Source organism: Podarcis melisellensis, assembly GCF_964234715.1.
Source record: "Podarcis melisellensis genome assembly, chromosome: 14".
Classification (NCBI taxonomy): Eukaryota; Metazoa; Chordata; class Lepidosauria; order Squamata; family Lacertidae; genus Podarcis; species Podarcis melisellensis.
In genome coordinates this window covers 6,125,377-6,152,613 of record NC_138546.1, presented here as the reverse complement: position 1 = coordinate 6,152,613, position 27,237 = coordinate 6,125,377, and the positions used below count along the sequence as shown (strand labels likewise).

At 48.3% G+C, this 27,237-nt stretch overlaps 1 protein-coding gene across 1 annotated transcript in view; it reads right to left on the bottom strand.

Annotated features, from left to right (window-relative positions):
- The window catches only part of LOC309357091 (unconventional myosin-XV-like), a 100,464-nt gene that overhangs the window by 50,218 nt on the left and 23,009 nt on the right, over nucleotides 1-27,237 (bottom strand). The window contains exons 18-32 of the mRNA XM_081889025.1: nucleotides 26,286-26,440; nucleotides 24,856-24,901; nucleotides 24,013-24,137; nucleotides 23,186-23,303; nucleotides 21,496-21,671; nucleotides 20,542-20,626; nucleotides 17,373-17,426; nucleotides 14,867-14,948; nucleotides 13,784-13,914; nucleotides 11,381-11,476; nucleotides 10,014-10,249; nucleotides 6,773-6,951; nucleotides 5,227-5,299; nucleotides 3,416-3,604; nucleotides 1,348-1,460 (exon numbers count right to left, since the gene is read on the bottom strand). Of these exons, the coding sequence (XP_081745151.1) occupies nucleotides 1,348-1,460; nucleotides 3,416-3,604; nucleotides 5,227-5,299; nucleotides 6,773-6,951; nucleotides 10,014-10,249; nucleotides 11,381-11,476; nucleotides 13,784-13,914; nucleotides 14,867-14,948; nucleotides 17,373-17,426; nucleotides 20,542-20,626; nucleotides 21,496-21,671; nucleotides 23,186-23,303; nucleotides 24,013-24,137; nucleotides 24,856-24,901; nucleotides 26,286-26,440 (1,858 nt within the window). The remainder of the gene's footprint in view (nucleotides 1-1,347; nucleotides 1,461-3,415; nucleotides 3,605-5,226; nucleotides 5,300-6,772; nucleotides 6,952-10,013; nucleotides 10,250-11,380; nucleotides 11,477-13,783; nucleotides 13,915-14,866; nucleotides 14,949-17,372; nucleotides 17,427-20,541; nucleotides 20,627-21,495; nucleotides 21,672-23,185; nucleotides 23,304-24,012; nucleotides 24,138-24,855; nucleotides 24,902-26,285; nucleotides 26,441-27,237) is intronic.

Below are 27,237 nucleotides of genomic sequence, written 5' to 3'. Positions count from 1 at the left end.
TTGATGGAACATTGACTGCACAAAGGAAGTACAGGTGAACACTATTCAAGCTGATCCTTTTGATGTGGACAGGCAGAGATTTTTAACATCTGCTGTGACGAAGGAACATAATTACCAGCCACCTGCCCCACACAGATCACGGTGGAATGACCTCCTGGGTCAACCCATCTTTTATATAACCGATACTTTCACAATGGAAGCAATGGGGTCTTGGGTTAACTGAGTTTGCCTCCGTTTGGGTTTGAGTGTTATTTCTTTATTGTTCTTGTTGTGTTTAGTTTGTACAAATCCAATAAAACAAATATCACAGGGCAAGGAGGGGAGATAGTGGACAAAGAGGGACTTTCAACAGATGCTGCTTCTGCCACCCAGACACCGTTGTGTCCATCAGCTGTTCGTTGTGGCTTGCAAAGAGGCAGCACGAAAAGTTTGAACTATGCACGCAAAGGAAAATGCTCCATCTGGCCTCCTCTCCCCTCAGCTGCCAGCTGGGGGCAGCCATTCCATCAGGCTGCCTCAGTGGGAGAGATGGGACTCTGAAGGCTCAGCTTTGCCAAAAGCCCAGGTCCTGCCCCTGCACTGTGCCAGCTGGTCATTTATAAGAGCAACTGTTTAAGAATTGGTGCCTGAGTTTGATACCCTCTCTGTTGCTTTTACCCTTGTGTACTGTGCTTTTCTTTCCTTTTTTGGATTGCAAGTCTGCAAAGCAGGGACTGCCTGGTTTTAATTGACTGCATGGAAGTCACTCTGGGAGTCCTTTTGGCTGAAGAGCAGGGTGCAAATGCTCTCAAATTTAACAAAAATGGGTGACATCAGGTGGCTGGCAGGGGGGGCGACATTTTTCTATGAGCGATGTTATGATCTTTTGTTATAATAATAATAATAATAATTTATTATTTGTACCCCGCCCATCTGGCTGGGTTTCCCCAGCCACTCTGGGCGGCTTCCAACAAAGATGAAAGATACACTAAAATGTCACATATTAAAAACTTCCCTGAACAGGGCTACCTTCAGATGTCTTCTGAATATCAGGTAGATGTTTATCGCGCGCGCGCACACACACACACACACACACAGGCAAGCTCAGGGCTTGTCCATACATTCACTCTTCTTCCAAGTTCCCTCCAGGAAAACTTACTCTTTACTGCTGAATCGGAGCAAATGCCAATCAAGTTTTCCGTGATTGATGTTTGCTCCGATTCAGCGCTAAAGAGCAGGTTTTCACAATGAAAGCATCAGGGCAAATGTAAAACCGCTTGGATCCATGCCTAGAAGGCACAGAACAAGCAGAAAACCTGCTTTCTAGGCGCGGGACCAGTGAAGGGTGGACGAACCTTTGGTCCTTACCATGGCTGCAATATCCTTCTGAGTCTGGCAGGTTGGTGGGGGCCACTGTAGGGGCCTTCATAAGTGGCGGAGGAGGAACCTTCTCACCAGAATCCAAACTGTGCCTGAATACTCTAAGGATAAAAGGGAAGGAGAGCAATGGGAGATGGAGGAGGAGGAGGAGGAGGAGAGAGAGAGGGGAGACAATACCATGTTTCAAATTGGGGGTGGCACCAAGAAGAGGAGAGAGAGTGAGCAGAGGGGGAAATGTCAAGGTAAAATAAAAACTCCAGCTGGAAATCTTTATTATTTGCAGGGGGGATTCAGCACATGCAGAGTTTCATGTTTGCACACTGTTCTTCTAAACTCTAAAACAGGGGTGGGCAACAGGGGTGGGCAACCTCCAGTCTGTGGGCTGCTTGTGGTCCTTCACACCTCTCTATCCAGCCCTGGGGACTCTCCTTAAGCCCATCCCGAGGAGCCCTGCTTTGTGCCCTTAAGTGCTTTTGGCATGGCAGGAGCATGTCCCCGAACTAAGATAATGCCTCTTGCTCGCCTGGGTGGAAAGGTGCGTGTCAAAACCTCTGCTTTTCTGCATGCTGAAATGTAACCTCCTGCACGAAGGCAAGAGTCACAGCTGTTGCTCCGCCCATTTTTTCCTCTCTGGCTCCATCCACCACCCTGAAAGGTTGTCCACAAGGGTGCCTTGTTTTGCCTGTCGTGGCCCCTCCCTTTCATTGCTTGGCAAGAGATTATTGCCCTCCCTGGGCGAGTCATGAACCCTTGTCCAGAGAGGGCTGTGGGTACACCCTGCAGAGAACTATGTGAATGCTGTGCTCTTTGGGATTCCTTCCCTTCCCATTTTGTGTTGTGTTCCAAAATGAGCTTGTGAATGGCATAGGGGAGTTTTAACCCCTGCTGCTAAGGGGGTGCCTGGGGGGCTGAAAGTAGTGGTAGTGTTGTTGGCTGTGCCACTGATTTTAAAAGAGCCTCATATTTTAAAGGGTTCTCAGTTTTTCTGACATGTTTAAAATAGTTTTGTTGTTGCTGAACAGCCTTTATTACTAGTACCTTCCCCCCCTTTTTTTGCTAATATTGTTTATATTTTTGGAAGTGGGCATATTGAAATATTTCCTAAGGCTGGGTTAGCAAATGGGAAGATCCTGACCATGCGCAGATCTGACTGGTATTCAAGGTAAAGGCATAGATTCAAAAGCCACATCCTTTGTGGCAGCAACTAGGATAACATCCTAGTTATCACTACCATAGTAGTAATGTATGGAAGTGAGAGCTGGACCATAAAGAAGGCCGATTGCCAAAGAATTGATGCTTTTGAATTATGGTGCTGCAGGAGACTCTTGAGAGTCCCATGGACTGCAAGAAGATCAAACCTCTCCATTCTGAAGGAAATCAGCCCTGAATGCTCACTGGAAGGACAGATCCTGCAGCTGAGGCTCCAATACTTTGGCCACCTCATGAGAAGAGAACACTCCCTGGAAAAGACCCTGATGTTGGGAAAGGTGTAGGGCACAAGGAGAAGGGGACGACAGAGGACGAGATGGTTGGATAGTGTTCTCAAAGCTACGAACATGAGTTTGACCAAACTGCAGGAGGCAGTGGAAGACAGGAGTGCCTGGCGTGCTCTGGTCCATGGGGTCACGAAGAGTCGGACATGACTAAACGACTAAACAACAACAGGATAACATCAGGGCAGTATCACATCTGTACTGAATCAGAACCGTAGAGCTGGAAGGGACCGCAAGGATCATATAGTGCATCCCCCTGCAATGAAGGAATCTTTCACCCAACCTGGGACTCGAACCCACCGCCCTTAGTCTCATGCTCTACCGACTTATCTATCCCTCAGGGCCAAACAGAAAGCAAGCTTGTGTCAGCAGTGCAGTCCCTAATCTCTGGGCATCCCAAGCACAAGGGTTTGGCACTTTCACGCTAAGATGACACCCAGCCTTGTTCTCTTCAGGATCTGCCCTTCCAAAAATCTTCCGCAACCTGTGTCCATTATATTATGCTCTTGAAACTGCACTGAACCGTTCAGAGAAAGAGCTAGCAGGTCGCCTCTGCTACTTACGCTTTGCTGCCAATATTTCTCTCCGGCCCTTCTGAGGCAACAATGAAGTAGGACTTATGCTTTGGGAAGCCACGGATGAGTTCCAGGTCGGACACCAGGTCCAAGACGTAGTCGTGGCCGGCCAGCTCAGCCCACTGGGTGCCGTCCTTCATGGCGACTGACCAGCCTCGCCATCCCTCTGCAAGCCCCCTGTGAAGAAGGATCAGTCCTGAGCCGTTCTGGGTGCTTAAAATCCAGGAAGGAGTAGGGCACTGGGGATCAGCAGAGATCAAAGTCCCAAAAGGTAACTTCAACTGGATGCTCAGTTGTCAGGAGCAGTTCATTCTCAGAGCTGGAATCAGACGAGACCTCCTGATGGGAGGACCCCATTAGAGCACCAAGGTGGGGGGTGGGGAGAGGGAACCCCTGACATCATAATCCAGGGCAATACCCATAGCTGTCAACCGTCCCTTATTTGGCGGGAAACTCCCTTATCACAGCGCCATGTCCCGCTGCTGTCCCTTATTGATGATGTCCCTTAAATTTCCCGGGTTTCATGCTCGCCTGGCTCGGGAGGGAAGCAGCAGCTCGCGGTCCTCTGCCGCGAGAGTGAGAGAGAGCGCTGGCGCCATCATCCTGCTGTGAGGAGTTCCATCGGCCCTTCCCCACCCGAGGGGGGGAGGGAGAGAGACTCTCGCCCATGCCGCCCACGAGCCCAGGGGCGGCAGCGGTGGTGGCAGCCGAGGAAGCGGCCTGAGGGAGGAGGAAGAGGAGGAGATGGGGAGGGACGCAGAAGGGCGGCGCTTCAGCAGCCACCGCCCTGCCGCAACCGCCTCATGCCGGATTGACAGCATTTGTCAATCCTACCAATGTATGTAACTCTTTACAATAGCAAAATCCCTTATTTTGGCTGCTGCTCCCTTATTTTCGAGGCTGCTGCTCCCTTATTTTCAAATCTGTAAGTTGACAGCTATGGCAATACCCTACCTAGCGAACCTTCAGATCAGGGGACCTAATGTGCCCCACCCTGGATTTATTCATCAACTTTTGACTCTCCAGATTCTATTGGGCATAGTGCCATTGGCACAGTATATACAGGTCCTGCTGTCAGGAGGCGCAATAGCCACAAATTCAGTTATCTGAACGCAAAGAATTATGCCCCAAAGCTTGCTACACAAACAGCTAAGTCAGGTATCCGAACAGCCAGAGTTTGCCCTCTTCCTTACTTACTTCCTTGCTTGTACTTTGCTGGTTGGCAGCAACCATTTTTGGGCAGAAACCATGCAAGGAAGGAGGGAGGGAGGTTGGACAAATCATGGAGCAGGAGGATTCAGACAAATCAGGTTTCCCTTTTTCTTTCTTTTGTTGGTTGGCTTCAGCCATTTCAAGGAAAAAACCAAGCAGGGAGCGGGGAGAGAGACTGGAAAAATCATGGATTCAAAATGCTCCCTTAGGGAATAATGAAAATCGACAGCTCTTTATGCGAACGCTCGCCTAACGAGCGATTTAATAGGAACTCATTGCATTCAGAAAGCGGGACCTGTGTGTACTCATTTGGCAGCACAAGGCATCCTCTGTCCTAGTTCTGTGCAGAAGGAGGAACTGATGCCATAATAATGGTCAGGATCAGGACCCTAGGAAGGCTGGAGCAGCCAGGCACAGTCCTCCAACTCTCGTTGGAATTGCTCCTAGTTTAGCTGCCTTCTGGACAGCTCCTTTCCTGTTTTGTATCAGGCCCTTTGGCTTCTGATTCTGCTAGACAGTGCCCCTGGAATGGGGACACCAACAAGCAGACCCCGCCCCACCCCCAGCAGATTTTCATTTCCTTCTACCTGTATTTCAGTACATTTTCAGCAAGGTTTTCTCCGGTGGTCCAGGAATGGATGGGGCAACAGAAGTGATCTCCTGTCGTGGTAGAAACAAAGAGCTATTTAATTCAAGTGGTTTTCATTTTAAAAAAATAAGCATCAATTTAAACTATCTAGTAAGTCGGTAGGGACAAACAGCAAAGGGAAAAACACTTTCTGAAAGCTGGATCTCTCCTATCCTTAGGACAAAATGATCATTGGATAGCACTGTGGTAGTATTGTTTTTATTTCATTTTCCAAAGAAGATCCCTTTCAGAGGAAGCACAGTATGGACGTGGGTTTGAAGCCAATCTGTCCTCTGATCATGTCCAGAGTGCTTTTTCTTTTCTGATGGGAAATGGGGTTTTTTTAATCAGAAAAAGAAAAGCACGCTGCACATGATCAGAGGTTGCTGGCTTAAAGTGGCAGAATTTTTGAAATCTCTGGCACAAGTCTGTGATCCAGTATTCACACCAAAGGATCAATGTGTTCCTCTACACACCTGTTCTCCCTTCCCCCAGTTAACCAGAGAGAGAAAGAAGCAGATAAGGGGAAGCAATAAAGGGGCACCATCTTCTCTGGTTGCTCATATTTGAGCAACGGCTCAGAACCGCAATACCTCAAGGACCGCTTCTTCCCATATGAACCTACCCGGACCCTGAGATCATCCTCTGAGGTCCTCCTTTGTAAGCCTTCTCCTCGAGAGGGAAGTTCGCCTGGCGCCTTCATTATACACCTTTATTTAGGTCTTTGGTTGATCCAATTTACATCCTATGCACTTTTAAAATGTGGGGGTTTTGGCTATTGGGTTGTGGTTTTATTTTTGTTGGGTGTGGTTTTGTATCTTGATTTTATTCTGTGAACTGCCCCGAGACCCCCGGCTATAGGGTGGTATATAAATTCAATTTTATTATTATTATTATTATTATTATTATTATTATTATTATTATTATTATTATATTTGGGGAAGGGGTGTAGGTCGGTGGTAATGCATCTGCTTTGCATGAAGAATGTCCCAGGTTCAGTCTCCAGCATCTTCAGGTGGGGCTGCGAATGTCCCATCTGAAACCTTGGAGAGCCGCTGCCAATCAGTGTAGACAATATTGTGCTAGATGAACCAAGGGCCTGATTCTTCTTTTTTAAGCCCTCTTGAAAATTCACCAGAATTTTAGTGCAGAATTCTCCCAGTGTAGACACATTCGCAATGCAATCTTCCCTAATATAATGCCTCTTTGTATTTTATTATTTTTTGCTAATATATGTGTTTTTATGCACATATGCATTTTCGTAAACATTACCTGGCTGGGGACCTGCATTGCAATATCCAGGGAAGTGTGAGTTTCAAAGGATAGGACCTCATTTCTCCCTCATCGCTAGGCATAAGGAAGCTTCCTAGGTTCCCATTAGGCCGAAAGAGGCAATGGGGCTCCTTAGACAGTTCCTTAGACAGGGCTATCACCTCCCTGTCCTCATAATCCAAGCCTATTTCTTGCCCTCTGCACCTTGATTCCTGGGTACCCAGGGCTCTCACCATTGAAACAGTAAACATCCAGGGCCATGTTGACTCTGTCCCGGCTGGTTGCCCACTCCAGCAGGGTGGGTGGGTAGGCCCGGGCGCCTTCAGCACCGTCCTGGGCCTGGGCCATGGCTTGCATGAGCTTGTGTTGGCAGATGGGCTTGTAGCCGTCGAAAGCGTAGTCGGAAACAAATCTGCAGGGGAGGAAAAACAGAGAATAAATAAGCCAAGCGGGGAGTAGAGCCTGGTGCTAGGATCCTGCACCTTCAGGCAGGGCCCACGGCTCCAGACCACACAACTATGCTGCCTAGGGGTGATGGGAGTTGTAGTTCAAAACATCTGGAGGGCACCAGGTTGGAGAAGGATGGTATGTAGACAATACTGAGCTAGACTGGCCAAGTCTGAACTGAAGCCTAAAATTATCTGTGCGCCCCTTCCTTGTGTGTCCCCTCTTTGACAGGTTTGGAGGGTGGCAACATGAGAACAGGGCCTTTTCTGCAGTGGCTCCCCATTTGTGGAATGCTCTCCCAAGGGAGACTCGCCTGGCACCTTCATTACATTTTCTTACATAAGTGCCAGGCAAAATCTTTCCTCTATAACCAGGCCTTTGGCCTTTAGCTATCTGCGGTGATTGGGATGCTTTTAATGTACCGTATTTTTCGCCCTATAGGACGCACCGGCCCATAGGACGCACCTAGTTTATTTTGGGGGGGGGGAATAAAGAAAATAATTTTTCTTCTCCCCCCCCCAGGCATGGGGCTGGGGCAGGGTTAGCCCAAGCTTCCCCCGACCCCAGCCCCCAGAACAGGCTGCTATCCGCAAGCCTTCCCCCACCATCCCCGGCAAACTCTGGGAGTATTCCCCACCTCCCGCAGAAGCCGCCACTCTTTAAAGGGGCTGGGCGGCTTCTATTGGCTCTTCTAGCTTGGGGATGGCTGCGCGCAAAGGAAGGCTGTTCCCAAGCCAGAGCAGCGAGACAGAGGGCTCCGTCTTTCTCTTCCAGCTTGGGGACGGCTGCGCGCAAACCCTCTCTAGGGCAGCGGGGTGCCTTCGCCCTGCTGTCCTGCAGAGGCTAGCAAGGCTGTTCTTAAACCAGAACAGTGAGACGGAAGGCTCCGTCTCGCTCTTCTAGCTTGGGGACGGCTGCGCGCAAAGCCTCTCCAGGGCAGCAGGGTGCCTTCACCCCCCTGTCCTGCAGAGGCAAACAAGGCTGTCCCCAAGCCAGAATTCCCCCACCTCCCGCAAAACCGGCAGAAGCCGTGCACTCTTTAAAAGAGCTGCATGGCTTCTCCTGGCTTTTCTAGGAGATGGGGGAATTCCCCCACCTCCCTGAAATGCCCGCAGGCTGCCATCCGCAAGCTCTGGGAGCCCGAGGGAAGTCGCGCTGGGCTCCCAAGGCTTGCGGATAGCTTCCTGAAGCCTGCATTTGCCCCATAGGACGCGCACACATTTCCCCTTCATTTTTGGAGGGGGAAAAGTGCGTCCTATAGGGCGAAAAATACGGTATTTCTTTTCCCTCTTGATTTTAATGTATCTATGTGTGCTTTTTGTTTGTTTGCTTGTTTGAATAATAGAATCACGGAATTGTAGAGTCAGAAAGGGACCCCTAGTGTCATCTAGTCCAACCCTCTGCAGTGCAGGAATTATCAACGAGATAATACACAACAGATGGCCATCCGACCACTACTTAAAACCCTCCAAGGATGGAGAGTTCAAGCGACTAACAGATTTAATCAATTATAATAAATAATAAATAAAAATAAATCAGAAGCGTGCTCGACAGTAACATGGAGCAGGGCTTTCAGTGTGGCTCCCCTGTTCTGTGGAACATAATCCCGGTTGAGATATGTTGGGAGCCCACTAGCAGCTACCGTATTTTTCGCCCTATAGGACGCACTTTTCCCCCTCCAAAAATGAAGGGGAAATGTGTGTGCGTTCTATGGGGCGAATGCAGGCTTTCGCTGAAGCCTGGAGAACGAGAGGGGTCGGTGCGCACCGACCCCTCTCGCTCTCCAGGCTCCGCGGACCTCTCCGCAAGCAGCGGGAGCGCTCCCGCTGCTTGCGGAGAGTTGTCTGCATGCCGAAGCCTGCGCGCGCTGAGATCAGCGCGTCCAGGCTTCGCGGACCTCTCCACAAGCAGCGGGAGCCAGCGCTGGGCTTCCACGGCTTGCAGAGAGCTGCCTGTTTGGGGGCTGGGGTCAGGGGAACTAATTTTTTCCCCTTTATTTCTCCCCAAAAAAACTAGGTGCGCCTTACGGGACGGTGCGTCCTATAGGGCAAAAGATATGGTAATACCTTCTAGGAACTATTGAACATATTTTTATTCCGACAAGCTTTTCTAGCTGGATGACAAGTTCATACCCTCCAACATGTCTTCGACAAAAGACAACAAGCAGGACCTGAGCGCAAGAGTACTCTCCCCACCTATGATTTCTAGTAGCTGGTATTCAGGGGCATAACGTAAGGTTACCAGATTTTTTCCAATGAATCTGGGGACACTTTTCAACCTCAATGGATTTTGTATGGGGCCTGATCTGCATTGTATTTTTCGCTTCGTAAGACGCACCTGACCATAAGACACACTTACTTTTTAGAGGAGGAAAACAAGAAGAAAAAAAAATTCTGCGCAGAGCGTGTAAGCAGCTCTCTCTTTTCTTGCTTTAAAGCAAGCAAAGCGAGAGCTGCTTACATGGCTTCTGTCCCGCTTTGTGCAGCTCTCACTTTGCTTGCCCATCCCTCCTCCCGCCTTGCTGTAAAGCGCGGCGACGCCGGAGCAAGAAGAGGAGGAGGAGACACCGGGAGAGGTACTTTGCTTGCATGGCTCCCGTCCGTCCCTCCTCCCGCCTCGCTGTAAAGCCAGCAGAGCAAGAGCCGCTGACACGCTCTCTGCTGCTCTTGCTTTAAAGCAAGAAAAGCGAGAGCTGTGCAGAGATTTACAGCGAGCAACGGACAGGAGCCATGGCTCAGGGCTGCGGAGGCATCCCTCAGCTCGTAACTGCAGCGGCAGCCGAGGGAACCCTCTGCCGTCCAGTGCATTCGCTCCACAGGACGCCCAGACATTTCCCCTTACTTTTTAGGAGGAAAAAGTTGCATCTTATGGAGTAGAAAATACGGTAAATCCGGGGACTCTCCCCGGGAAACGGGGACGTCTGGTAACCTTAGCATAATGCCTTCCGCACTGGAGGCAGACCACAGCCAATGCGGCTACTAGCCTTCTTCTCATCCTCTCCCTGCTCTTCCAGCCGGTGCCACTCACTTCAGCAAGTATTTATCCAGGCTGTGGGAAGGGGCAAAGGCACTGAAGGCGGAGGCCAACAGGAGCCAGCCACGTTCCTCGTTGTTGACGTTGGTGTTGCGCCACACTTGGTTGGCGATCTGGGCCAGGATCTCGTCTCGCAGGCTTGGGATCGACAGCCCCTTCTGCACGATGTAGTTCCCGAAGAGGACCTCCTGTGTGCCGTTGAGGCGGGGGTCGCCCATGAAGCGGAGGATCTGCCAAGGAGAGAGGGAGTGACCAGAAAAACAGACCCAGCATGCCACAACAGAACCGCCGCCCTCTTCCTCCCTCTCCTTGTGAGGTTCATTAAAGGCTGAGATTTTGAGCCAGAGGTGCTGCAATTTATATATATATATTTATTATAGAATTCTTGGTGTACCAAAACATGTGTATTGTCTCTTTTTTTCAAGTTGTGTTTACTATAATTCAGTTTCATTGTTTTGGGTTAGAAAGGATGGGCTGAAAGCTCCAAAACTCCAGCTTAAAACTCTGGGGTGGAATCCACTGTGGTCTAGATCAGTATTTCCCAACCTTGGGCCTCCAGCTGATTTTGAACTACAATTCCCATCATCCGTGACCACTGGTCTTGCTAGCTAGGGATGATGGGAGTTGTAGTCCAAAAACAGCTGGAGGCCCAAGGTTGGGAAACACTGGTCTAGATGAGTCTTATACTTCTGTGGAGTGGGGAGTAGAAAGTTATGAAAGCCTTAGCTTATATTCGTTTGTTGTTAATGTTTCTTTCCCCCCTCTACATATGTACTGCCTGTTTTTGTTGTTCAATAAATAAATAAATAATAAATACCATGGGGGATATTGTTTTTTCCTTGTTACTATGTTATGCATTTTTGTGTTTTTATATTGCCAACTGCCCTGTGATCCTCAGATGAAGGGTGGTATAGGAATTTTAATAGTACTACTACTACGACTACTACTGCTGCTACTACTACTGTACTAATAAAAAAGGTTCTCATCATTCCTTACTCTGCAGTCTTAAAGCTCTTGCATGCAAGATGGGTCAGAATTGGCTCTCATCTACATGATGTAACAGAAACTATCGAGAAATTATGAGAGTCTTAACTAGCTCATGGAACACAGATGCATTTTTACAGACTCCTTGCTCCAGCATCTTTGTACATGTTACTTGGCCGGAGAATTGCATTGCAAAATTCGGAGATGTGCAAATTCAGAGATTTCCAAATGGCTGTTTTTCAGTTTCTCATATTGTTCTGGTGAATCATGTTTGCATGCGAACTGAGCCATGTTTCTTCCCTATCCCTCTCCGCCGTTGGTACGACGACACAACACTCATGCTCTGCATTTGATCAGGAAGATTCCTCTTCACCTACCAGTTTGAAAAGGGACACAGCTTCTCCTCTCAGGCTCTCATCTATCATTGTCAGTGAGGATGCCAGAGTCCTTGTGAGCATCCCAAAGAGTGGCTCCTGTAGGACAAGAGAGGTGGTGAATGTTAACTAGGGCTGCACTTTCTGGCCTCTGACATTGGACCACAGACCAAGGGCCACTGAGAAGCTGCTCCTGCCCTCTCCCAGGAAGAAACTCATGGCAAAGGGAAGGCCAGCCTTGCCCTAGCTGTCAATCAGAGAGGAAGCACTGGAGGGAGTTTGCTTTGCCCCTCCATTCTAGACATTTGCTGCGTAACTAAAAAGTAGTACCGGAGTTTGCTCCCTCCCCCTCTCCCAATTCATTTTCCTTTAATGCCACAACTTTCAGATTGTAGGCCTGAGGGCAGGGCTCATCTTCTCAGTGATCGTTGTAGGATTTTTCAGTCAAAGAGCAGGGGGGAAATGCTTTTAAGTAAGAGCAGCTGCCTTGCTTCACTGCTTAGCTATGTATTTTGGCAGAGCCACAAAAGCAAGTCGAGAGAAGGACCAGTTTGTTCTTTTGACAAGAATGACGGTGTGCTCAAGCCACCAACTAGAAGAGTTGCCACCTTTTATCTGGGCAAATTATGAACAGTCCAGCCAAAGCCACTTTTTGCCACAGACTGAGCATGGGGGCTCCTGGAAAAGGCAGGCTCAACATTTCCCACCCACCTTAAAACTGCACCAAGGAAACCTCTTTACCCCAGTGCTGGGTTGTTGACAGCAACCTACACTTCACTGTATTGGTAGAAGTGGCCTTGTTTAATTGGATCTACTGGAATGAGAAATCTACCATTGGCGATCATGTGAAACGCATTGCTGTGCACTGGGACCATTTATTATGAGGACAGGAAGGTCAAAGCACAATGGCAGAGTAACAGGTTTGCCTGCAGAATTTCCCAATATCAGTCTCTGTTGCCTCTGGGTAAAAAGATCTCTGGTATCAGGACTGGAGAATGGCTGTGTCAGGACCACACCCTGAAGCAGATGAGACCTCCTTGTAGGAGGAATACTTTACTGCTGACTCCAGTTACAAAGGCTGAGGATGCTGAAGAGACCAGAGACCATCTTGGCTGTGATTCCTGGAAGATCTGATCTCTGCCCTGCAGGCCTTTTCCACCTGGCCTGGGAGGGCAGGGCCCTGACTGACTCCAGCTACAAAAGCTGAGTCTTCTGGCCTGGGGTTTTGTTTAGTGGGAGGTTGTTGTTGGGGCGGGGGGTTGCTGCTGTTATCGATAATAATTCTTTGTTTCTTTATTTTTAGATCTTATTATAATTTATGGTTTTTGTGGAACTCAGTCAGTTTTGTTGTGCCCTTTTTGAGCTGTTTTTATTGTTTATGACTACTTTTGTAACTATATCAATCTTTTCATGTTGTAAGCCACCTTGAACATGGTTTTAACTCTGGAAAGGTGGCATGCAAATAAAATGACTATGATTATTTTATTATTATTTAAGGTTATATCCTGTCTTTCTCCAAAGTAGGGATTCCAAGTAGCTTGCAGCATTTAAAAACAACGTTATAAAATACAAAGTAACAAAAACAAACCAGTTAAAAACAGTAATTAAAATACATCAGAATACATCTACAGCCAGCAATTAAAAGACAGTTTATTCTGACAGCAGCCTAGTAATTCTGCACTTTCAATTTTCATCATCTGCACCTTAATTTTCAAAGGCCTGTACTTGGACAGAGGGGGTTTAACAAACCCTGAAACTGCCAACCCAGAAATCACCTCTTGGGTGGGCTGTCTGCAGAATCAAGAGACTCGTTGGCCCCCAACTGACATCTCAGCTCCAAATCCTCCACTCCCAGGCCCCAGGAATAGAGATAGCAAAGAACCCAAGCTGAACCTCAAACAAGAAGGTATTGTGCATTTCTGACACCACAAGGTCTATGAACCCTACTCAGGAGGAGGATGTTGATTTGGGGATCCAACCAACATTAGCATTTATCTGACAATTCCCACCCAATCACTGCTTCAGACTTTTAAGCTTTGGGTGAGCACGTTGATTAAATCTGGAAATTAGCAGAGGAAACAAGAACCACGTCACTCTCCTGATTGGGGCCCTGGTGTTGCTCCAGGAAGCAGAAGCAGCTTAAAACCAGGCAGCAGGAGCAACTATTAGAACATTATGTTTGCTGCCTGGCAGTTGCTCAAGCAACAGCTCCTGCTGGCCAGCCCCTTGCGCTGTCCTTCTCGCTCCCCTGCTGCTTCAGGCACACCTTGCCTTGAACTTTTGCCTTGCTGGACAGCTCTTCCAGCCACACCACCCAGCACTGGCAGGAACTGGACATTCTACCTGACTGAGAATGTGAATGTTGCCGTCACTTGCCCTAGACATATAAGAAACCCAAATCCTTACCTTGAAGTGGGTCTGCACATACTTGCTCATGGGGTAATTGTTGATGTCAAGGGGCAGAGTGAATTGGGGGTCCGCCTGCAGCTTTGGAGGGGGGATGGGAGTGACACAGTCTTCATTAATCTGCTTGTGAACTGCCGGAAACAGAGAGGAAAGAGATGTGCAGAATTGCCACATTATAAATGAAAGGACTGGCTCTCATACGGGTAAAAGGTAAAGGTAAAGGACCCCTGGATGGTTAAGTCCAGTCAAAGGCAACTATCGGGTTGTGGCGCTCATCTTGCTGAGGGAGCTGGCATTTGTCCACAGACAGCTTTCTGGGTCATGTGGCCAGCAGGACTAAACCGCTACTGGTGCACGGAGGACCGTGACGAATGCCAGAGTGCACGGAAACGCCATTTACCTTCCCGCCTCAGCAGTACCTATTTATCTACTTGCACTGGTGTGCTTTCGAACTGCTAGGTTGGCAGGAGCTGGGACAGAGCAACAGGAGCTCACCCCGCTGCGGGGATTCAATCTGCCGACCTTCCGATTGGCAAGCCCAAGGGGCTCTGTGGTTTAGACCACAGCGCTACTCATGTCCCCTGGCTCTCATAAAACCCTAAGAAGCAGGGGTATTCTTAGGGAAAGAGGAATTGATGATTAAACCACCCAGGGAATTGTGGATTAGTGGAGGTGTCTCTCAGCACCCGTAACAAACTACACTTCCCAGAATTCTTTGGGGGAAGCTGTGACTGCTTAAAGTACTTAGAATGGATGGGGCAGATGGAGCCCTAATATCCCTGCAGCCTGATAGACAGGATTTTGCATGGAGTAGAAACCCTGTACAGCTCGCTGTGTTACAGTCTCCCCAATACTCATCCATCACTTGATGCGGGGTTAAGAATTGCTCATCATATATAGGCAGGGTTGGATGGGTTTAAGCCTTCTATTGCAAAGATACCTATGATGGTGAGATACCTTCAACAGATCTCAAGCAAAGGTTCTGGAATATCCCAGAGGAAATTAAAGGCCAGTTGCCCACCTTGCCACTGGTTTGGATTAACTCCCCCTAGAGGAAGGATCCCAGCAATTGTATTAGCATACCAGCCACGGTGTTTAAGAGTCCAACCAACTCTGCAGGCACTTCCAGGTTTGCAACTCTCATCACTTCACGTCTGCTCAGTACCTGGTGGGACCCAGAGAAATAGAGCGTCACTCTTAGACCTCTTCACTTAGCACAATAATGAATTTATGGCATTATTCAGACTCATTGGTCAGACCACAGCTGGAGTACTGTGTCCAGTTTTGGATATCACAATTTAAGAAGGATATTAACAAGCTGGAAGGTGTGCAGAGGAAGGCAACCAAGATGATCAAGGGTCTGGGAACCAAGCCTTATGAGGAATGGTTGTGGGAGTTGGGTATGTTTAGCCTGGGAAAGAGGTAAGTGAGAGGAGATATGATAGTCATCTTCAAATATCTAAAGGATTTCACATGGACGATGCAGCAAACTTATTTTCTTCTGCTCTGGAGGGTGGGACACGAACCAATGGATTCAAGTTGCAAGAAATGAGATTCCAACTAAACATCAAGAAAAACTTTCTGATGGTAAGAGCTCTGAAAGTGGTGGACTCTCCTTCTTTGGAAGTTTTTAAGTGGAGGTTGGAGGGCCATCTGTCATGGATGCTTTAGCTGAGATTCCTGCATTGCAGTAGGGTTGGACTAGTTGGTACCTTCCAACTCTACAATTCTACGATTCTGTGGTCATTTCGGGAATATTTGCTGGGGTTGGACTTGATTGCCCTGGGAAGGTATCTCTCACCCAGATCTACTCCACCGACTTCAAGGAAGTACCAAGGGTCAGTGCAATCTAGCATATACTGAGCACCCACAACCCACCAGGGGGCCAACCAAGCCCCCTATATCATTGCAGATCCTTGGGAACTGTAGCTCTGTGAGAGCTGTTCTCAACAAACTACAAATCCCCAGGAGTCTCTAGTGGCAATCATGACTCATAAGAAACCAATATAGGCTTTAAGGGCAGCCACCTTTATTGCCCTGCTTTTCACGCCTGCTTTTTTTTTAAAAAAAAGGAAAATAAATTAAGGCAAGCCTAAATGTTGATTTTATCAAAATTTTGGTCATTTTATAAAGTGTACTTGTTTTTTTTAAAGACTGTTGATTTTGTCACTATTTTCTTATACGGTATACTACTTGGTGTAAAGTGCATATAGATAGATAGTTAGATAATGAGTAAATACATAAATAAATAAATAAATAAATAAACAGTGCCTATAAACCCTCAAGCTTTACACGTAGTGCTGGATCTAGGTTTTGCAGTGGTGGGGGACTTTAGGCAACATGCCCCCAGTGGACCCCCTCCCCTTCCAGTGGGCCTGCCTCCTGCCCACTGGCTGTTGCTGCTCTCTGTTCAGCTACTCTCCTCCACTGGACCCAATCCATACAAGATTCATTCACTGCTCTAAAAAAAGTTTAGATCTCTGAGCACGGCCAAAGTTAAGCCAAAGCACAACTCAGTCACAAATCTAGGTCTGTTGTTCATATGTGGAATGACTTTCAAGAGTAAAGATGCACAGGCTGCATGAGAATAAGGTACTAGTTCAGGGGTCAGCAAACTTACTGCGCCTCAGGCCTGTGTCTCCAGCACCAATCACGCAGCGGGCCGGAGGGTGGGGGAGCGCGTGCCCATACACATGCGCACACACTATTTCCGGAGCACTTCCGGATCGGAGGAGCAACGGAAATAGCTTGTGTACATGTGCACGGGCCTCCTCTGACCCGGATGAGCACCAGAAATAACGCTTGCGCATGCGCAAATAATGCTTGCACATGTGCACAAGCTATTTCCAGTGCTCCTCTGACCCAGAAGTGGGCAGCCGTGCAGCGCAGCACTGGTAAGAGCGGACGGCGGCAGCAGGCGGCGGGGGTTGCTGCGGGCCGGATAAACGAGTCCCTCGGGCCTTATCTGGCCCGCAGACCTTAGTTTGGGGACCCCTGTACTAGTTGCTAGGTCTCACATGCAAAAAAGGAAAGGAGGAAGTTTCCAAAGTATCTGCTTTCCTGATAGGCAGGAAGGAATTTGGCTTCCAGGAAACTTCTGCCATGATCTGTGCTGTGTTGCTGCTCTGCATTTCCACAGAAGCAAAAGGAAAAGAACAGAAATTGGCACAGGATCCAGCTGCCTGAGAATTTCAGCTTCCATGTCAGAGAGAAAGAGATGTTTCTAGACCTCATGGATACTAACACACACACCCCCCCCACACACACAAAAGCACACTCCTTCAAAGCCTATAAGCAACAACGCCTGATAAAAAGTTGGAAAACAGAGTGTGTCTGAATAGGACCTTAAACTGAGGTCAGAATGGGCAGAGCTGCAGAGCTCTGTATACTTTCTTGTTTCTTCCTGGGGCCGGACGGAACAGCAATCATTGTATTATGCAAAGTTACTATATTTGCATGGAGAATTCGGTTCTTTTCAAAGTGCCAAGCACACACATTCTTGTTTGCGTTTGTGTGTGTTCAGAATCTACTTGAGCCGAGGAACTACTACAATCCATGCCTGGCATGAGGGCAGTGCCCCCCATGTTACCTGTTCATTTTTTTTCCTCTCCTCCTCAGCTCTCCGGCGCTCCTCTTCCTTTCTCTGAAAGCAGAGTGCATTTCCATGGTCAGTGAAGCACTTAGCCCAAATCCAACTCTTTCCTGGGAAAGTGCAAGGCATTTTGGAGCCTGGGTGCAAACCCCACAATCTCATAATGATTTCGACTGGTGACCATTTGCATGTCCACCACTTGATTCAGACTCTCTTGCTTCCCTTCATTTTGAAAGCCCATGAGTGGAAGCCATAGCAATTCAGTAAGAACGAGAGAGCCTTTGCTAGATCAGGCCAAAGGCCCATCTATTCCATTCCTCTGCTCCCATCATGGCCCACCAGAAGCCCCTGAGAACTCCACAAGCAGGATCTGTGCACAGCAATGCTCTCCAGCAAACTGGCATTTAGAGGCGTACTGACTCTGACAGTAGAGGGAGAACACAGAGATGCTGGGGATTGAACCTCGAGCATCACGCACAGCAGACTTTCTGCCACTCAGCCATGGCCCTTCCATGCAGTTGTCAAAGTGCCATAGCGGGCTTTCTTGCTACAAATGAGTACCATATTTTTCGCTCTATAAGACGCACCAGACCACAAGACGCACCTAGTTTTTGGAGGAGGAAAACAAGAAAAAAAATATTCTGAATCTCAGAAGCCAGAACAGCAAGAGGGATCGCTGCGCAGCGAAAGCAGCAATCCCTCTTGCTGTTCTGGCTTCTGGGATAGCTGCGCAGCCTGCATTTGCTCCATAAGACGCACACACATTTCCCCTTGCTTTTTAGGAGGGAAAAAGTGAGCCTTATAGAGCAAAAAATATGGTATTTATCATGCTGCTGCCAAAGGTGTGTCGACCCTCTGCGCCGAAGGCAGGGCTAGTCGCCTGCGTTTAAAAACATCTGCAGGCAGCTGCAATGCCACAAGTGGCCTCCTAACTCCTGCTCCTAACCCCTGCATCACTCCACCTGGGAAACCTTACCCTGCCATGACTCACTGCTTCTTCGTCCTCATCCACCTGGAAGCGGACGCTCTTCATGGTTTCCGTTGGGCTGCTGCCTCTGTGCCTGAGCGCTGGGGCATGTGCCAGCTATAACCCTGTCTGCCAGGCAGCTGCTCCTGTTACCGTTGTTTGCTTATGGATACGGCTGAGTCACACGTTAACCCTTTGCATGAAAGTGACACTCAGCATCCCCTCTGTAAAGCTAGGGATGGGCAAAGGCACCGGTTTGGGTTTTCCATTTTTCCAATCTTAAGATCGGTTCTCCACATTTCCACATCACTTTGCAAAAAAAATAGTTGCTGCTGCTTTTAAGACTTCATGAAAACCCACCAGCATTTTAGCACAGATTTTTCCGATTTCAACAAATCCCACTGGAAAAATGCTTATGTCCATGTGGAGATGGCAGTACTGAATCAGTAGCTTGTGTGCTTCTAGCCTGCACTCGTTATAAAAGATTTGAGGTTATTGCCCCTCTACCATACCAGGTCGCTTAACCATTTTCTCCTAGCAGATCAAGAAAACCAGGTGACAGCATTTTTTGCAGGGGCAATTAGAATAAGATCTATCTGATCATTGATGTAAACCTTTTGTATAATTAAGTTTTTACCTCTATCTTCAGTACATTTTATTTTATTTTATTGCTATGGCTAATGGCTGATGCCAATGAAGATTCTTCTCATTCTGATTCTCCTAATGTACACATTTTTGCATGCAATTTTGCCCAATAAGCACACTTTTTGCAAAACAAACCCACCTAATGAAAAGGCATATTTGCATGTTACTTTCACTAACGTACACATTTTAAGGCATGCTTTACAGAAGCATGTGCATTTTTGTACACGTTGCTTGGTTGGAGAACTGCACAGCATGTTTTGAAAGACGGCTGTGTCGCAGTTCATAGATTGGTTTTGGAAAGGGCAAATTTTGTCAGTTCAAATGCAAACTGAATCACATCTCTTCCCCATCCCGAGGCAAGGCTCAGTGCCCCATCTGTGGTGGCTGGTGCCCATTAGAACTGGTATGGATGAAGGCAGGGAGACCAACGATAGGTGGAACCAGTGCCAATGACAGGCAGCTCTCCCCCCCCCCCAATTGGTTGTAAGTGATAAGGCAGACTGGGCCCCATTCACCCTAATGGTCCAGCCTCTGGAGCACCTCATGCATGTGCTGAAACCCAGATGAAAATGTGAGAGACCATCAGCTAGTAATACAGAGGAGACCCTCCTCAACTACTGCATGCTTCTCTTCTCTGGTCCTCCCTTCAACCTCTTTGCTTCTACCCACATCAGGGCAGGTATCCTTAAGGGCCAACTAAGAGGTCACAAAACAGTGTGAACTAATAAAGGCATCGTGCTAATATGGAATGTGGCGTTTTTCTTGGGGGCCGATACGGCTTCCTTTCATTTTCACTTCTTCCTAACACCTCTCTCGTTGCTCTGACTAAGGCTGAGGGGAAATGATTCCCGATTCCCGAAACAAGACGTGAACCAAAGCACAGCAATCCTTCGAAATTTGCACTTCTCTGAATTTTGCAATGTCGTTCGCCTACTCAAAAAAAAGAGCAAACAAGGTGCATTCCAGCGAAACATCTGGAAGAATTTCTGACAGTGAGAACTGTTCAACAGTGGGGGGGGGCTGTGGACTTCACTGGAAGTTTAAATCTGCACTGGAAAATTTATCTTTTGAAAACCCAACAATGAGAAATGGTAAGTTTATAAAAAGTACAATATACCTGCATCTCGTCAATTAAGGGTGGGGCAGGGATACAGCAGGCTTTCAGAGTCTCCTGCCAGACAGGTAACACAGGTTTGGATCTATTCATTTGGGGATAGCTGGGCATCTAAACTGCTTCAAACAATCAAGCCAACCTGCTGCCCTCACTATGCAAACCTCTGAACAACTGGAGGCGGGGTGAGGAGGATGTGCATTGCGTGATGCTTAGAGACAAAATGCAATGTTTAAAATTGGATGGAGCACACAGGTGAAGATGCACATTCAACTCAGCCCAGATTCCCTATTTAATGGCAGGAAGAGAGGATGCAGTTGCACTCAAGTCCTGCTTGCAGATGTCCAATTCGTCTCATTTTGCCTGCTACAAAATCCCCTTCCCTTGCCACCCTCCAGGTTCCCACACCTTCTCTACCACTGCCCAGACAAGAAGGGACTCACCTTAAGGTATCTCCTGCGATTCACATAGATGCGTACCAGGCACCTGACCTTGATGAGGGTTCGACGCAGCCTCCGGTACCTTTGCCTGCAGGACGGGAAACCCCCCGGTACGGAGGTGGGAAAGATCACACCCAGCCTCAACAACACTTTCTCCTACCCAAGGCAAAAAACCAAAATAAAAGACGATAACGGACAAACAGAGCAGACACAAATGGCACACGTTTAACATGCAGAGGGAACAGGCAAATCAAAATTCAGGTGCTGAGACACACCTAGTGTGGTGTTCTTCACCTGTCAATCTGTCAATCACGTGTCGTCAAGATGACATCAGGTGGTGCTGTGCTTTGCAGCCTGCTGGGACTTCAAAGAGCAGTGAAGGGCTGTTTGCAAAAGGGCTTTCAAACAGCCCCACGCTCCCCTTTGAAGTAGCACCCAGCAGAACTGCTGCCTGATGAACAGAGTCCTACACTCTGCAGGGAACTTAGCAGGATTCAACCTCTGATCATCAGCTGGTGAGCAGGGGCTAAATCCTGTGGAGTAGGTTGGGCCAAATGCTGGTTGGACCAATGCAGAATTGAACGCCAGCCTCCCACAGGTCACTGATGTCACCTGATTGGCAGGTGGATGTGGTTTTTAAAAAGGCTTTGTGGTCGAACCCCATGATGGGCCAAGGCTGACCCACTGGCCAGTGGCTCCCCGTCCCTAGCCTCGTGTTGCACAACGTAAGATGTGATGTCATTACGCTGCCTATTCCTCTGCCCCAACCATCCATCGTGCAAGTCAGGGGTGGAGATGATGTATGAAGATGCGAGGTTACGCCACATGCGTCATGTCAGACATAACTACAATGGCGATGGCTGGTGCTGGCCAATGTTCTTACACACCCTCCCCAAGCGCACACAGATGCCTGTCCTCCTCTATCTCTAGCGCGGAGAGCATGTTGCAGCTGTGCACCTGACAAGATAGCCTCGGGCCCGCGCCTGGAAGAGGATGATCTTGTGGCGCAGGGCGAAAAAGCGTTTCTTGATCAAGAAGCCCCGCGTGTACCGCTGCAGCGTTAGAGCTGCCATGTGGACAATCCGTTCTCGCTTCCCTTCCAAGTGCTGGTAGACATTCTCCTTCATGAAGAGCTGGTGTGAGGAAGGGGGAGGGGAGCATCAGAATAACTCATTAATTAATTAATTGCACTTCTCTCCCACCTTTCCTCCAAGGCAATCAAGGGTGGCGTACACAGACCTCCCTTCTCCTGATCCTTTCTCACAACAACCTGCGAGGTGGGTTAGGCCGAGAAGCAGCAACTGGCTTCCAAGGTAACCCAGTGAGCTTCACGGCTGAAGTGTGGATTTGAACCCTGGTCTCTCCTATGTCCTAGTCCAGTGCTCTTAACCAACCCACTGCGGTGGCTCTGGGTGGCTGCTACCTATCACCCAACTTTCCTTGGCATTCAGTTATTCATGACATTTATACAACAGCTTTCCCGTCAAAGCACCGGAGGGGCAGGAGGACCAAATTCAATAAAATATTGGGGGGCCCAATGTAAGCCCTGCCCTGTATAATGGATCACATGATGCAGTGAGTGCACACCATTTGACTGGCAATGCCCATCAATTGGGGTGGGGGCACCCTCCTCAAATATTTTATTTTGGGGGCTGAAGACCCCTTGGCCCCTAGGAGTTGGCTCCTATGCTGGGGGGTAGTTTCTGCTTTACAATAACACATCACAATCTAAGAGACATAATGTGAAAGTAATAAGCGGGAATGGCAAAGAGGAAGAGCCAAACAAATCCATTCAGGTAGGCCCCATGAGAATACCACAGATTTTTTTCATGCTATTTAGTGATGTAATGGCCAAGTGGAATAACCATAATCATTTATTACTCGTACCTTGCCCCTTTGACTGGGTTGTCCCAGCCACCCTGAGCGGCTTCCAACAGAATATAAGAAAACACAAGATACAGCAAGCATTAAAAGCTTCCCTACCCAGGGCGGTCTTCAGATGTCTACGGAAGGTTGCATAATCGTTTATCTCTTTGACATCTGATGCGAAGGGGCAGTTCTTTGGCCAAATGGGAATTGGTCCAAGCCCAGAGGGGGCAGGGGCAAGTATCCCGGGGGGGGCACTCGGTGAACGTCCCAGGGGGTGGTGTGGTGATGTCATCCCCCCAGGGATGACACATAGGGCGGACTGCACCCACCACACCCCCTTCCTCTGCCAGTGTCCAAGCTTAAAGGTAAAGGTAAAGGGACCCCTGACCATTAGGTCCTGTCGTGGATGACTCTAGGGTTGCGGCACTCATCTCGCTTTATTGGCCGAGGGAGCCAGTGTACAGCTTCCGGGTCATGTGTCTCATTTCTCCCTCAGATGCAACTAGGTGGAATGGTTATAGATGGAGACACTTCTGAGAGAGGAGGAGCTCTGTGGCAGTTAGCTCTCCCAGCCTGGCCAATGGATGTGGCCTTCCTGCCTGCCCTCTCCCTCAGACGCAGGCAGGTGAAGTGTCCATTCACCTTGGTCAGCTGAGAGGTAGAGAGACCCCATGGCTCATCACCCCATGACAGAAAACCCAGGGGTGGGAATTTCCACGCTCCAAGCTGCCCAACAGTTACTTACAACCATGATTATCAAGGAAAATGGCGGCTGTACCTTGGTGGCTCCAATGCAGTACATATCGGGGGTGACTGCGCATAGCTTCTTCAGCACTACCGCACTGTTCCACGCATCAGGGATCATGCCTTGTTTGATATCAACAAGGCAGCGGTACCTAAAGAGACAGGCTGAGGGTGTGATTAGGTGCCCTCCAACTGTTGCCGGACTACAACTCCCATCATCCCCCATCACCGGCTATGCTGGCTGGGGGTTATGGGAATCAAAGTCCAAAAATCCTTTCTATATACAGTGGTACCTCGGGTTACATGCGCTTCAGGTTACATACACTTCAGGTTACAGACTCCGCTAACCCAGAAATAGTGCTTCAGGTTAAGAACTTTGCTTCAGGATGAGAACAGAAATCGGGCTCTGGCGGCATGGCGGCAGTGGGAGGCACCATTAGCTAAAGTGGTGCTTCAGGTTAAGAACAGTTTCAGGTTAAGTACGGACCTCCAGAACGAATTAAGTACTTAATCCGAGGTACCACTGTACAGTTTTATTTTTCCTTCTCACCCAACAAAGGATACTACCATAGTGCCACAACTGAACAAAAAGTCAGTTGCCACCCTGGTCAGCTTCTGGAACAGGGGCGAACACAGCAGCAAAACGTTTTCGGCTGGCTCTGCTAATAAGTATGTGGTTACGGGAGCCCTGGTAGACACCGTATACCTGGGACACTAAATAAAGCTTTCGACAAAGTCCTTCCCCACCAAAGGCTCCCAGGCAAAATTAGCAAGCATATCGCAGCCAAGCCTGCCTGTCAGAGCCTGCAATTGCTCTTCCCCTTCCTTGCCTTCTTGGGTCAGAGCCCTTGTTGACCATACCTTTCAATGAACGTTTGGAAGGGGATGCGAACAGGAAAGCCCTCTTTGCGAATGCGGATGGTCTCCAGAATTCCCGAGTACCGCAGCTGGCTGCTGACTACGTCCGGCTCAAAAAGTCCTGGCTTCTGGTTGAGGAAGAGCAAAGGAGAGCATTGGATAGGATAGTAAATGAGCCGACTGGTTCAGGATTCATATCGTGATAGGAGAAACCAGCCTGGCAGAGTGTGAGAGAGGAGCTCTCTGGACGACTCAAAACCCTGGGTGATCAGGCCAGAAGAAGCGCCATTTAGTGACAGGCCTTCCTTTACCTGTGATGGATGACTCAGCATCCATCAGTTTCTGAGTGACTCAGCAGGTGCCCAAAATACTATTGAGGAGACAATTGGAAGGAAATGAGTGGGGGTTATGGAAGGGCAGTAGAAGGAGAAATAGTTTAGAGACCATAAGGGAGCATTGTAGAAACTGTGGTTCTGCAAGGAGGGAGAGGCTTGGCTGCAGCTGTGTTAGCACTGCAAGGAGGTGGGCTGAAAGTGAAGCCATTAAATGTCATGATCACAATTTCCTGCATTGCAGGGGGTTGTACCAGATGACCCTACCGTTCTATGAAAATGCTTTTGAGGGAGGGCCATAGTTCAGTGGTAGGGCACTTGCTTTTGCATGCAAAAGGTCTCAAGTTCAACCTCTGGCAGTTCCAGGAAGGGCTAAGAAAGACTTCTGCCTGAAACCCTGCAGAGCTGCTGCCAGTCAGTGTCAGCAACATTGGGCTAGATGGACCAGCAGTCTGACTCTGCAAAAAGGCAGCTTCCCATGTCCCTTTCCACTTAGGACACAGCAAGTCCATACCTTCTTATTGTTGGGTTTGATGCAGCGGACGAAGAAAGGGTTACATCTGCAGAAGAAGAAAAAAACACACATACGATGGGACTATAACATTTCTTCATCCTGAAAGTGGTGCATATTGCATCGAATTGCCTGCTATTTGCATGAAGGAAGAAGCTCCCACTGGCATGAGTGGGAAATAACCTGCTCAGGCAAACAGCAGCTCCACAAGCTGCCATGGTCCCGATCCAGACAGTGCCAGATTTACGTATAAGCTAAACAAGCTATAGCTTAGGGCCCCACACTCTTGGGGGCCCCCCCCAAATTAAAGAAAACCTGGATGTACATTTCCAAAATATAACATAAAAAGGAAATAAAATAAAACCTACATACAGCAACAGTGTTTTGGATTTGATATCCTGCTTTATCACTACCTGGAGTAGTCTCAAAGCGGCTAACATTCTCCTTTCCCTTCCTCCCCCACAACAAACACTCTGTGTTGGGTAGGCTCCTATGATGTAAGTCATGGCCCCCAGCCTGCTAGCCTGCTCCCTAAAATACCACAGGTTTGCTCCTTTCTAAATATAGGGTGCCTACATTCTGCATGGATTGGTTGCAGGGCAACATGTGCAAATGGCTTTAGATACCTATTAAGTCCATAAATTACCATATAACATATATTCAACACAAAAAACAGTGACAATTTGTTGTTGGCAAAGGACAGCTGGACATATAAAGGGCCCCATTACCTTCAGTAGCTTAGGGCCTCATCAAACCTAAATCCAGGTCACGGGTCAATTTAAAAACCACCCGCATACAGTATCAAAATCACCACTGCTTCATTCTACAGGAAGCAACAAATCTGCAAAGGACCTAAATCTATTCCTTGCCACCTCTGGGGAAGGGCTGCAGCTTAGTGGGAGATCGCCAGCTTTGCATGCAGGTTAAATCCTCAGCATCTCCAGGTAAAAATAAGAATGTCTCCTGTCTGAAACCATAGAGAGCTGCTGCCAGACCGTATGGACCATACTGGATTAGCTGTACCAATGTTCTGATTTGACAGGGGGCAGTTCCATTCCTTTATACAAGACCTGTAACACTGAGGACTAGAATCTTGCTTAATTTTCAGGGGAATGATCTTAGCTCAACGCAGGTTCAATCCCTGACACTTCCAGGCAGGACTGGGAGAACACACCATCTGAAATCCTGGACAGCCACTGTGTGTCAGTGTAGACATTGCTAAGCTTCTGACATTCCTATGTCTTTGAGGAGGGACCATAGGTGCCAGGTTCACTCTCTGACATCTCCAGGCAGGGCTGGAAGAGAACCTGGAACAGCAGGTTTTGGACTCCCTTGCCTGCCAGCCTGCCAGGGTCCTGATCCGGTTCATGGGCCCTCCATGCCGGCAATTTGAAAAGCTATTCACACAAGTGCTTCCCCTATGCCTTCCTCACCTCTCCATTTTATCCACGAGGTCCGAAAGCGACTGCTGGAATTTCGCTGCCACCGTGTGGGACTTAAATTTCCGCCTGCTGGTGCTGCTTCTCCCCATCATGGTCTTCTGCTGAGCTATCACCTGGGCATGGCTGTAGAACAGGTTGGCCACCATCTGGGGCAAGAGCAGAGGAGACATTTTGTAGGAGCAGAGGAGACATTTTGTAGGCGGCATTTGGGGATCAGGTGGGACATTCACAACTCATTCCGTTTTGATCCAGCTCTCCCTGCACGGAGAACGTTTGCTGGGAGAACGTTTGCTGGGGGATCTTGGGCAAACCACTCTCTGCCAGCCTAACCTACCTGGCATGGCTGTCGTGAAGATGAAATGAGAGCAGGGAGAGATTATAAGGATGGGTGGATCTGTTCATCTTAGTTTCTTCCCCCCACCCCAACTTAAATTTCAGTTCGCCCCATTTCAAGATCAGATTGTGATTTTTTTTAAAAAAAAAAAGTTTCCATGAACATTGAGACTCATTTTCCTGTGCATTTCTCCTGATACACCTGTGTTTATACACCAGATGCAATTGGCAATTTTCCCCAGTACGCTGCAATGAAGTACAGTAGTACAGTGCAGTATTTCTAGGCATTTATTCCCCTCCATACACACGTTTTGGGGGCTGGAAAACTGCACTGCAAGGTTAGGAGAAGTGTGACTTTCAAAAGATAAGCTATGCTCTGATCCTCATACTCGTCTGGAAAGTATTAATTAAACATGTTAGCATTAGAATCAGTGCTGTACTGGACGAATTCCTTCCCCATCCCTAGGTGAGAATAGTGTAGACCAGGAGTGGTTGAGAGGTCTGATGGCAGTAACTTTCCTTAAACTAATATACACAGATCAGCTGAGCAGAGAGACCTAGGTGTGTGTGTTTGTGTGTGCATGAGTACAGGTATGTGTGTGAGAGTTGG